This window comes from Thunnus maccoyii, chromosome 1, assembly GCF_910596095.1.
Source record: "Thunnus maccoyii chromosome 1, fThuMac1.1, whole genome shotgun sequence".
NCBI lineage: Eukaryota > Metazoa > Chordata > Actinopteri > Scombriformes > Scombridae > Thunnus > Thunnus maccoyii.
This window is the reverse complement of record NC_056533.1, coordinates 19,567,371-19,579,565: the sequence shown is the minus strand read 5'-3', so window position 1 is coordinate 19,579,565 and position 12,195 is coordinate 19,567,371. Positions and strand designations below refer to the sequence as shown.

Below are 12,195 nucleotides of genomic sequence, written 5' to 3'. Positions count from 1 at the left end.
GGGGTGGTCAGGACTTGGATTTCCACCAGTCCTTATGCAACATTACATGTACATTGTGTCCTATGTAATTAAACCCAAAAATAGGCTGAAAATTCAAATGGCCATGCAATGCAATGAATACCAAATACACTATATATAAATACATAATACACCCTATGGAAAATGATCGTACTGTGATAAACAAGAATAAACTGCTGAACCCAATGATCATGTATTATGGTCACGTGTATTGGCTCTGAAAGCAAAAAAACAAATTTATATCATCTTTCTTGGTCAGAATGAACGTGCTCAAGTCCCAACAGACTCTTTCAGTCCACACGGAATTCAGACCACAGTGTGAGAGGATACTCAGCCACTGGGACTAAAGTCATGGCAAAAATGTCTCAGTCCCACATGTAAAATCTCACGCAGTTGTTTTGTAACTGAAATCTCGCGAGATGACTACGGGAGTTGTTGGCACGGGATCAAGACGCACAGTAGTTGATGGCTCTGCTGGAGATCAGAGCCTGCAGAAAGTGGCTGACATGATGGGGTTGTTCTCTGTGAGTGTCGGGCCCTTTCGGAACCGAGTGCGGACGGTCCGGACGTGGAGCCGAGACTTATCCGTAATTTCAGCTACTTTTCGCCACAGCGGTGCAGTTGCGGCGGTATGTTGACATGTTGTTGTTGTTCTTGTCTTTGTGTAAACTTTCTACGTTTTTTCAAAATGGATGAATGCAAACTTTGTGTTTTGCAACAGCTACTTGCATATGTGTTGTATAACTGTGTGTGGAGGTGCGTTTCGGACTGCGGTGAAAGGTTGGAGGTTGTCAGTTTTTGAGGGCTGTGGTGGGAAAGAACATAATGTTCCTCCGTGCACACCCCAAAAACCTCTAAACAAACACACTGTAGCAGTGTTTATGTATCATTCCTCTTTTGTTTGTGCTCACACGAAATTGCTGTGTGATAATGTTTTTGTGTATAAGTCTATTTCCTCAGTCACGTAATATTTTGTTTGACGGGGGCGTGTGGAGGGGGCGCGTTTTGCCCATGCTAAATTTTCTTTAAAAAAAAAAAAACAGTCAGTTATTCAGCCAGTTGAATTTGCTTTTTTTATGGGTAAAGCAAATATTTCACACATGCAAACCAGTTTTGCAGTTGCACAAATCAGCTCAGCACCTAAAAGTGGTGAAATTGATTGAATGGGAAGTTGAATTTCTTAATGACTGAAGTTTTTCATTGCCTCTCCTGCAAAATGAGGATCTTATAATCTTACAACGTTTCTCTATTGAAGTCAGTAGCACAACCTGACCAAAGAAAGGTAAAGCTCAGACTGTTTTTTTTTTTTTTTTTTTTTAATTCTTATCAGATGAAGAGTGTCAACACAACTGAACATTGTGTTCCTCTCCATGTTTCCTAAATGGAGATGTTGAGATACAGTAAATTGCCTTGTTGGTGTTACATGAGGTGATGAAGTGAATATTTTCCATGAGGCTCTAAACTGAACAATAAATGTCTTATTGCCAGCAATTCTATTTATATTTGTCATTAGGTTTTCTCAGTGTGAGTTAAATGAAGTTTTCTTTTATGTGTTTTAATTTATAGGTATTATTAAAAAGAAATTTGAAGTTTACTCTTATATTAAATTTACTGTTACTGTCATCTGTGATAATTAACTTTATTGCTTAACTGTAAAACAGCTTAAATGGCTTTACTGAGACATCTTCATGTCTAAACAAACAGTCTATGTCATGTGTGTATGTGGAAAAAAAGAATATCAGCCAAAAAATAGCTGTTTTGTTGTATTTTTATTATTCTTAAGTATCAGTAATCGTCCGTCGAGCTCTAATAGCAAATCATTGAAACATTTTGCAGTTGTGTGGAAGAAGCACCTATTTTAACCATATGCAATTAATAAATCTGTGTGATATGCACAGTTGACAGATACCTGAGTACACATCGTGTGAGCTTCGTAGCAACTGTTCAATGTCACAGTGTGGTAACAACTTAATTAAATTAGGTGACGCAGTCCAGTATAGCCTGGTCACAATGAGATTTCTGTAATCCTTTAAACAATGTTGTTTGTGGTTGTTTGGCAAACAAAACCTTATAGCAGAGTAGATTTCTCCTATTAACACGAAGCTAGCCTGCATAGCCGGGTCATAACAGCTGATATCAGTGTGGAAGATCATGTTTCATTTTCTGTCTACCATTTTACATCTGTTACAACATCTGTTACATGCTGTGTATATAGCATGTTGAATCAATGCCTCTGCTGTACATTTCTTTTCCACGGGCCTTTTTGTGGCCCTGCCTTCACTGCTAACATATTCATCATACACTATCTTTATTTCAGAAGACGCCACTGATCCAAAGGAAATGTGGAAGATTATATCAACACAGTTTCCCACTTGCTCGGTTACTTAGCTCAAACAAACCGCCAAGAGGTAACGTACCTCCTAATGCTGTTATATTGCATAATGAACCTAAGTGAATGCACAGAATGACGTAAATGCTTTTAGGTCAGTGTGAGATATTTGCAGTTAATTATTTTGTTTTTGGTGTTTGCTATTGATTTAGGTTTTGAAAAGTTTTTCCCAAAGAGTGAGGAGAATCCCGGTGTCAACAAATCCAATGAAAGTGAGTGAGGAGTGAATCCTAATGTGAAGCAGTATTTGTGTGTCTTGTGCAGTCTGTGATTAGCTCTCTGTTATTCTTAAGATGAAAATACCAAAGAGGAAGAATCTCTTGAGAGGGAGGGACGGGACGCAAATGAAGAAGGGGATGATGGACAAAGAGGAGGAAAAAAGGAAGAATCACACTGGTGGACGCGTCTTCAGGTGTGGATCTTTGTCCTGTTTTGATCGATAACCGTCTTCTCTTCAGGTTGATGATTCATTTTATCAGTATGTGTTTAAACATAACATGGAAGATTTATACTAAAATGCTGGCATCTGAGATCTTAAAAAGTCAAATCCAACCCTGATTTTATAAACATTTTACTCACTGATACAAGTTTTAAGTTGCATTTGCCATAATTTGACATCCTTGTCACATAAATGGCTAGTTAAGTGTGTGATATTCTTATACAACTATACTTATGGCTGCAAACATTAAATCTAGTTCTCTTTTCACTCCTTTCCACTGTAAAATGCCCCACTCCCTTCATATCTTGGGTATAATTCTAATCATTCTTAATTCAAGGGGTCCTTGTCAGAAATGTTTATGTTAAAAATTAATATTGGCCGATATATTGTTTATCAGATTTTCAAAAGTTTAAATCAATATTATTGATATATAATATGGCACCAATCGAGCTCTCCCATTAAAAGAGTGCTTGTAGTTGTTTTGTGAGGCAGCATGGTGTAGCTACAGGGTGAGAATAGTATTTTATTTTTCATTGGCATGCTGACAATGTCTCCTATAATCAATTAATCCTTCCATCTCTTCTCTCTTACAACATTTCCTTAACTAACAGGATGATTTTCCCTTGGATGAAAAAGCATTACGTTACCTTGCATTTGCTGCAGCAGGCATGGCCTCAGCTTTTCTGTACTTCTACTTCCGAGAGACGGGGGTCCAGATCTCCTGGAAGGACTTTGTGCATCACTACTTGAACAGAGGCTTGGTAAGAGGGAGAAAATTTTAGTTTTGGTTTCCTCCTGATGAGGATGTCTCTTATCTCCATGTTTGTGTTCGCAAACCTGTGAGCTAATAGGTATGTTGTGCTTTCTACGCAGGTGGATCACCTGGAAGTTGTCAACAAACAATACGTCAAAGTAATTCCTGTCCATGGAGTGAACACATCCGAAGTGGTTAGTAGCATGAAAATGTTATGTCCTTTTGTCGAGACAAGAGCAGCTTGAATTGGCCAGTCTCTCGGTCAGTCCTTAAATGGTGGGTCCCATACGTTTTTAAAAATGTTCTCAATGTGGTTGTGGGCTAAAAAACTTGACTTCTATGTCAGAGACCAGATTCTAATTGATTCTTATCTGTTGTCATGGCTTCCCCAAAAACCTGTAGTTTATGAAATGCCCACCTGTTGATGGGCACTGATCACCATAAAAATAGATTAATACCAATGCATGGAAACTGACTCAATAAACTGAATTGTCTCTTCCTCTCTCTCACATAGTCATAATAGCTTATAGTATACCATATATATTAAAGTATATAAGCATACAGTATACTATATGTTAAATGTTTTCTGTTGTCTATGTATTTCAGAGCTATTTGTGGTTCAACATAGGCAGTGTCGACTCATTTGAGCACAACCTGGAGTTAGCTCAGCAGGATATGGGTTTTGACTCCACACACAAAGTCCCTGTTTACTACAGCAGTGAAAGTGATGGGTGAGAAATTTGGTCTCCTAAATATTTATGTGACTTTTAAGCATTTCGGATGTGCTCGTGCCAACCTAATTGAGCTGCTTTCTCTTTATCTGTAGGACATTACTATTTAGCATTCTCCCAGCCTTACTTCTGGTTGGCTTCTTAGTTTTTGCCACACGGCACGGACCGATGGCACAATCTCGTGGAAACAGGGGGCGAGGAAACCCCTTCAGTATGAGTAAATCCAAAGCCAAGATCATAAAGGACAACATCAGTGTTCGATTCACGGATGTTGCAGGCTGTGAGGAAGCCAAACTGGAGATTTTGGAGTTTGTCAACTTCCTGAAGAACCCTCGGCAGTACAAGGATCTGGGAGCTAAGATCCCTAAGGTATGCCATTGGTCCATAACTGATAGCTGTATTGGAGAGTATAAGAGTATGGGCTAAAAGATACATTTTAAAGTGAGAACTGTCTGCAAGTCATTCACATTGATCATCAAGTATTATTCCTCAGGGTGCAGTGCTATCCGGTCCACCAGGAACAGGGAAGACCTTGCTAGCTAAGGCCACTGCAGGAGAGGCTAACGTCCCCTTCATCACTGTCAGTGGCTCAGAGTTCCAGGAAATGTTTGTTGGCGTGGGCCCAGCAAGGGTCAGTACTGGGCCGAAAGCTAGACTCTGCCAAGGAGTCATCTGAGGTTTTGCTTCCACTTGGCTGCATCATCTGTAAACTCAATATTTCCTTTCATTGCTATGTCAAAGATACAATTATATATGACAGTCTTTGCTTTGCTCTTTATCATTGAATAATTGCACTGTGGGAAACTTGTGTTGTAATGAATTCTGATTAGTAAATCAGTTCCAATTTATCAATCACTGCAGGACTTAACAAATGTCTCTTTGCTCTGTCCTATATTAGATAAGGGATATGTTTGCCATGGCTCGAAAAAATGCCCCTTGCATCCTTTTCATTGACGAGATTGACGCAGTGGGCAGGAAGAGAGGCAGAGGGAACTTCGGTGACCAGAGCGAGCAAGAAAACACGCTCAACCAGTTACTTGTGGAAATGGATGGTAAGCAGTTAAATTACCTTTCTCAGTGTTTGGAAGTTTCTTCCATCGTCTGTGCAATATTTCATGACATCTTTGTATGATATATGTTTTTTTCATTACAGGGTTCAATAGTAGCACCAATGTGGTTGTTTTGGCTGGCACCAATAGAGTTGATATCCTGGATCCAGCTCTGATGAGGCCTGGACGCTTTGATCGACACATATATATAGGTAAATTATCGTACATGTCTAATGTCTCAGTTCCATTTTAGCTGCATCCTCTCTAGTTGTATAATTTCATGCACTCACCTAAATTTCCTATGAGAACTGGTTTCAATTAATGATATTCATTTTTTTTACACATAGTCTAAACTCTTTCTCTGCATTGTGATTTCTCCCCGTTCAGTTTGTGTAGTTCGTTTTCAACAGTTCTTGTAAATCTGTCATTTCCAAATTACTTGAGAGAAAGTATCATTCCTTTTCACAATCAGCTGAACAGCTTGATTATTTCCTTTGTTGCTTTCCTTGACCAACTGATCTCCTAGCCTCATTGACCCTCCATTTGCTTATATCTGACCATTTATTGCAGTTGAAAAGTAATCTGCAGGTTTTTGATTTGCACATTTTGCCCATAAAATGACTTTTAAGAAATAATGCTGTGTGCCCTGATGTGGTTTTTAGTCCTTGGAAAGTCTTCTAGATTTAGACAAAAACTTGTAGTTTTATTCTTCTTTCCTCTTGTTCTGTTACTAGTAAGGTATTTAATAATTTTCTGTGCATGCAGGAATGTTTTACCACACCATCTCAGTAATCTACTGCTGCACACTGGGCACTATGCAACAAATGCAAGTCATTGGTACTAATGCAAACCAAGATTTCGCCTCTAGTTGTCTCCTTCAAATGAGGTACTAAGCGTGACCTTACTGACGTTCATGGTATGCATTCATGGTTTCCATAAAAAATTAGTGTCAAGCCTATTAGATTTGCCAGAGCTCTTTTTTTGCGCCTGTTCACTTGTTATGTCATTGAAAGTGCATGCTGCATTCTGTGTGCTTTTATCTTTGAGGTTAAAATGGTTGATCTTTTTCTGCCTGCTAAGATGTAATTTACTCTACGCCAACAGTGCTGGACAATGGTGGGCAGGGCATTTTTCTCTCTGACAAAGAAAACTGGGTCAAAATGAGAGAGCTGGCTTTCTATAAAAGAAGGATTAGAAAATTGGAGGCCAACGTGAGGGAAGGGACACACCACTCCTCTCTGTGTTATTGAGTTGCTCTGTTCCCTTTCCCTTTAGTCTTTCTGTTGCTACATTTAAACAGTGTTGGTCAGATGAAGTTTAAAAAAAGGTCAAGTTACTAATTGACATCTGACTAACTTGTTACATCATTATGTCACACAAAACAAAAATAAGTGTGGGCTAAGCCTACTTGAATAATGCTATTAGGCCCCAAGTTTAGCCATTGATTCAAGACTCAGATCTAATGGTCCTTTAAACCATTAGTAGTAAGTGCCCTTTAAATACTCCTTCACAACTTCTCTCCAATCCTTGTGTCACTCTCAGCTGTTAGTTTAAGAATAGACTTATAAGCTCCAGTATATTCACATTTTAGAGAGGCTGTCTTCAAGATGAGTGCCATTGACCTCATGACTTTGCTTGAATAAAGGAAAATAGTTCTCCCTTAGTAAGAGCTATTTGCCGCTGCAGCTGTACAGGGAGCTTCACAGCAATACATTGCTGTCATAGTATTTTCTGAGTCCTTCGATGTTGAACTTAGCTGCTCAGCTTGATGCACAGCTCAACAGAATTGGTTTCACCTTGCGGTTGTTTGCAGCTGACATCCTTTTCGACCTCTTTTATGCTGCTATAGTTTGACTTGAAGTTGTCCAAACTGCATAGACAAGCTCGGTGTCTAAAGCTGTGTGTTGGTTGTTAAACATTTGTCAGTGATATATTGAGAATGAGCTGTATGGGTCATTCTGTGTCAAATCAGACAGGATCCAGGAAAGTGGTTGGAGTACCGTCTCAGATTTTGTTCAGAGTTTGTCTATAAAATGTTTGGGTCTCAAAACTAAGGCCTGTAAAATATTTTTGTTAAATTCTAATGTGTTTTTTTTTTGATATTTTTTAAGTTTTACACCCTCAAAAAGCCTTATCTGGGAAGCCATGTTTGGGCATTAATATCTTGAAAAGTATTATTCCTAGCCTCGCCAAACTTTGTAAGATGGAAGACAGACACGTTCTGAGTAACCATTAAAAGACCATTTGAAGAAAAAATAATGTTTGATACCATATGGGTCCAAAAAATGGGTTTATAATATCCTCATATAATATCTATCACTCTTGTTTAGGAATTTTGCACTTTCTTCCAAATCTAGTGCCTTATAAAAATAAACTGGCATGCAGTACAGACTTTTTTATGGTTTTGGCAAACAGAACACGTGTTTGTCTTCCATCTTCCGAAGTTTGGTGAGGCTAGGAACAACACTTATCAAGATATTAATGCCCAAACATGGCTTCCCAGATAAGGCATTTTTGAGGCTATAAAAATGAAATATCAAGGGCTTAAAAATAAGAAAACATAGGATTTGAACAGAAATATTTTCCAGGCCTTGGTTTTGGGACCCATTCATGATATAGACAAGGTTGGAACAAAATCTTACCTTATCTGATTCGACACAGAATGACCCGTATGACATGTGCACCTATAATACAGGAAAAGAGCAAATTAGTTGTGAGGACCAGTTGAAGGGGATTCTGTAATGTCTGTAAATGTTACATAGTTATGGGATGCAAAATCTAAGGCAGAGTCAACACACCCATGTATTCAAAACACTTTGACAAAGTTTGATGCATTATCTCTTACAGTTGTGTTCCCATGCTGAATAGTTAAAGAGAAGAATTGTGCTGCCTCTGCATCAGTGACATAAACATGTGTTGATGTGACCTCTGCAATGACATTTTTATCTCATTTTGTTAAGGGTTTTATCATTGTTTTGCCCCCCCAAAAAACAGGATGTCTGAAAAGCATGTGATTTATAAAATTCATGATGTGTTTGTTTTCTTTTTCTCCAGGCCCACCAGATATAAAAGGCAGGGCATCCATCTTTAAGGTGCATTTGAGACCTTTGAAGTTGGACTCCAGTATAGAAGTAGAGGCTTTAGCCAGGAAGCTAGCTGCACTAACTCCAGGTTTTACTGGTAAGAACAGGAAATGTGTCCACATGTGCACACAGCTCAGTCTCTCGATTAAGAGTCAAACCTTTTGTCTTTTGTATCTGTAATTTTTTTTGTCACAGTGTAAACGGGTTACAGTGTCTTTTGTGTCTCAGGGGCTGATATTGCTAACGTGTGTAACGAGGCTGCTCTAATAGCAGCACGTCACATGAACCAGCATGTTGATACCAAGCACTTTGAACAGGCAGTCGAGAGAGTCATTGGAGGTAAGTTAACAACCACATTTATGCACTTATGCATCTTTTATATTTAACTTGTATTTTGAGATATTTTTTCAGGTTGTTAATGTAGTAACATATATCTTAATTTATCTAAGTGAGACGTCACTGCATGGATTTGATCCTGCAGTGCTTTCAATGTGAATTTATACATTACTCAAATTTCGAATTATACATTTCCTTGCTCATGTTCTGCTACACAACATTACTGCTTGCACAAAAAACATGCAGTTCAGTTTAATAAAACATTAACTTTGCTCTCAGGTCTTGAAAAAAAAACACAGGTACTGCAGCTTCCAGAGAGGACTACTGTGGCGTATCATGAGGCCGGACATGCTGTGGCCGGCTGGTTCCTAGAACATGCAGACCCCCTACTTAAGGTAAACAGACTGTTGCACCACTACTTCTTTTTCTGAATTCTTGTGCATCCTTTGCATGATATTACTTCTTTTTGTCCTCTACAGTCAAACAAACTTTGACCAAATGATCACATTGTCAACTCTCCTCACCCAGGTGTCCATCGTTCCCAGAGGAAAAGGTTTAGGTTATGCTCAGTATCTTCCTAAGGAACAGTACCTGTTCACCCGGGAGCAGCTGTTTGACAGAATGTGCATGATGCTGGGGGGTCGAGTGGCTGAGCAGGTTTTTTTTAGTCGAGTCACCACCGGGGCACAGGATGACCTCAGGAAAGTCACACAGTCTGCCTATGCACAGGTAATCTCCACATTTTACAACAAGCATGTCCACAGCTGGACAAGAATGTAAACTATGGTATGTGATCCTGCATACAAAGAGGTTTAGTTTAATCAATATATCTCAAAGCTCTTATTTCCCTTCATATTTTAGGTTGTACAGTTTGGAATGAGTGAGGCGGTGGGTCAGGTGTCTTTTGACCTCCCTCAGCAGGGTAACTTCATAACTGAGAAGCCCTTCAGTGAACCTACAGCCCAGCTTATAGACCAGGAGGTCCGCTTACTCATAGATGCTGCCTTCCAGCGGACACTTCAGCTTGTCACCGATAAAAAAGGACTGGTGGAAAAGGTGAGAAGTCTTTTCACTGTGTAGACTGATATGAAAGATTGGAAAGGATAGAAAGAGATAAAGATAAAGTGTCTTCTTCTAAAGCAGCTCAGTGAACAGTACAATGCAGCAACTGATAGCTTTGTGGTTTGCTTAAATTAGCATTTTCAAAAACAGTTTGGAAGAATTGTGAGTAAGATGGCCAACTTTAACTATATCAAGTTAAATAGCTAGTTGTGATATGATACTATCATTATTATTACCATTATTACTACTATAAGTATTAAATACTGCTACTACTGCTGCTCCACTGCCTGTTGTGTGTGTAGTGTAGATGAAAATCTATTTCTATCACCTTTATTGATGGTGGAATTAACCTTAACTGATATTGTTTAAGCTGTTTGTTGCTTACTATTATTGAACATGTGTTGCAGGTGGCGAAACGTCTTCTAGAAAGAGAGATTCTAGACAAAGCCGACATGGTGGAACTGTTGGGACCTCGTCCCTTTCAAGAGAAGTCATCATATGAGGAGTTTGTAGAAGGGCTTGGGGAACTTGAGGAGGACACTTCCCTCCCTGAAGGGCTGAAGCACTGGAACAGAAACAAAGGGGATGAAAAACACCTGCAGAGTGGGCAAAACAAATCAGCTGTTTACTTGTAGTTGGACACGCAGGCTCAGGGCAAATATTCCACTGGATTCGGGTGAATATTAGTGAATATAAGTGCAACAACATCTCCTCTAGACTGCAACCTGTCAGGACTCTGAAAAAAAAACCTGTTTCATCTCACTGACAACTGCAAAGGGAGGGAAGCTGATGTGATGCACAGGTCTTTAATGACCTAGATTATGCAATGTGCAATTATTTTGTAGTTTTTATATTCCAGCAGGAATTCCAAAAATACATATCATTTTAATGTTACGACGGTTTAAAGTCAATAAGCTAAGGCATTTGTGAAAAAGCCCATTTGTAGCTTACCTTCCACTGGAGGTACCTTCTACACATTTCCTCCCACACTCGGATGCACTCACACTGACAAACATACCACAAAATAATTTGCAGTTAGGTCAGGAAAGTTATTGCGCTACAGTTAAAACAGAATTCAAACGGGATTTTGTGTTTAAAATTCAGAATGAGTTGACATGGTGGTGGGTACATTAACATATCTGACATATCTGTGCTGGAATTAAATTTTACTCTGAGGCTCATTACTCTTAATTAACCTTACTCCGTTTCAGCATAACGGGTGTTTATTTCTTACTGATAAATAATGGTAATGATTCCCATGAATCTGTATGAGGGTGGGTAGAGTATTGTCTCATCCACCACTTCACTATATTGGCAGATTTTTTTCATTCATTTATCAGTCAAAGCAGCTGTTAGGACTCAGTATTTGCAGGTTTTACTTTTTGCACTTCTGACAGATGTTACAAATGTTATTGGATCGCAAGTACTGTAGGTTGTTTTCTCCTCTTCAGTGGTGTCCTCAGGGAGTCAGCTCTAATGTAGACCTCGATGACTCTTGGTTGATGGTCACTTTAGCACCGGGAACAGCTGAGCTGAGTAAGATGCTGCAATTTTTTTTTCTCTAAAACAGATGTTTAACTCTTCAGCGCTCACACTACCTCACAGTCTCCGTATTTGTAGCGGCCTCTAAAAATAACATTATACTCTGGATAATTCATTGGTCACAATAGTCATACTACAGTGAGGTTATGCTTCTCATGTCTTGTTAATGTTTAGTCGGTGTGATTAAAACAAGATAGTAAGTCTAGATAGTAATCTAAAGTGAGGACAAATTGGTTTTTCCATGGATGGATTTGGGGGGGTTTTCTCCCTCTCAATACACATATACCCTCCTCCAGCATCTATTAACATGACAACAAATTGCTGTTATTCAGGTAATAATTATTTCAGTCATTTGTGGCTTATTTTAGAAGACACAAGTTATAATTGTCATACAGTCTATTTGAGAACAACTCCTTACACACTGTTATCATGACGTTAAGTGTCTTAATAATAAAGCCAGTTGCTTCTGCACAGAGTAAACAGCTTTACAGGTTTACTCTATAAAAAAATACCTGAATTCCTGGCTTGCATTATGAGCAGTGTGTGCCCTTTTTAACATTTTTATCAGATTTTCCACCAGGATACCAACCAGCATGACACAATCATCCAAATTTCAGAAAAACAAATAAATAATGAGCAGACTGATGCTATGTCAGTGTGGATGAAAGCTGTTTTTGCTTAATGAATATTTCTTTGTACATGTCAGTGAGGATTATTGATTTTACATTGTGATATGAAGACAAAAGAAACATCTAAAATGTGAGGCTGTTGTGGCTCACACACACATTAAAC

The 12,195-nt window shown here is 38.8% G+C and overlaps 1 protein-coding gene across 1 annotated transcript; it reads left to right on the top strand.

Annotated features, from left to right (window-relative positions):
- The first annotated feature begins 422 nt into the window (after positions 1-422).
- On the top strand, positions 423-12,190 carry LOC121894172 (AFG3-like protein 1). The gene is made up of 17 exons (XM_042406588.1): positions 423-647; positions 2,336-2,426; positions 2,560-2,619; positions 2,701-2,819; positions 3,458-3,607; positions 3,720-3,794; positions 4,207-4,331; positions 4,427-4,700; positions 4,825-4,962; positions 5,230-5,383; positions 5,485-5,592; positions 8,435-8,560; positions 8,692-8,802; positions 9,079-9,194; positions 9,328-9,528; positions 9,661-9,855; positions 10,269-12,190. The coding sequence occupies exons 1-17, from the start codon at positions 438-440 to the stop codon at positions 10,494-10,496; spliced, it is 2,481 nt and encodes an 826-aa protein (XP_042262522.1). The 5' UTR covers positions 423-437; the 3' UTR covers positions 10,497-12,190.
- The last annotated feature ends 5 nt before the right edge of the window (positions 12,191-12,195 follow it).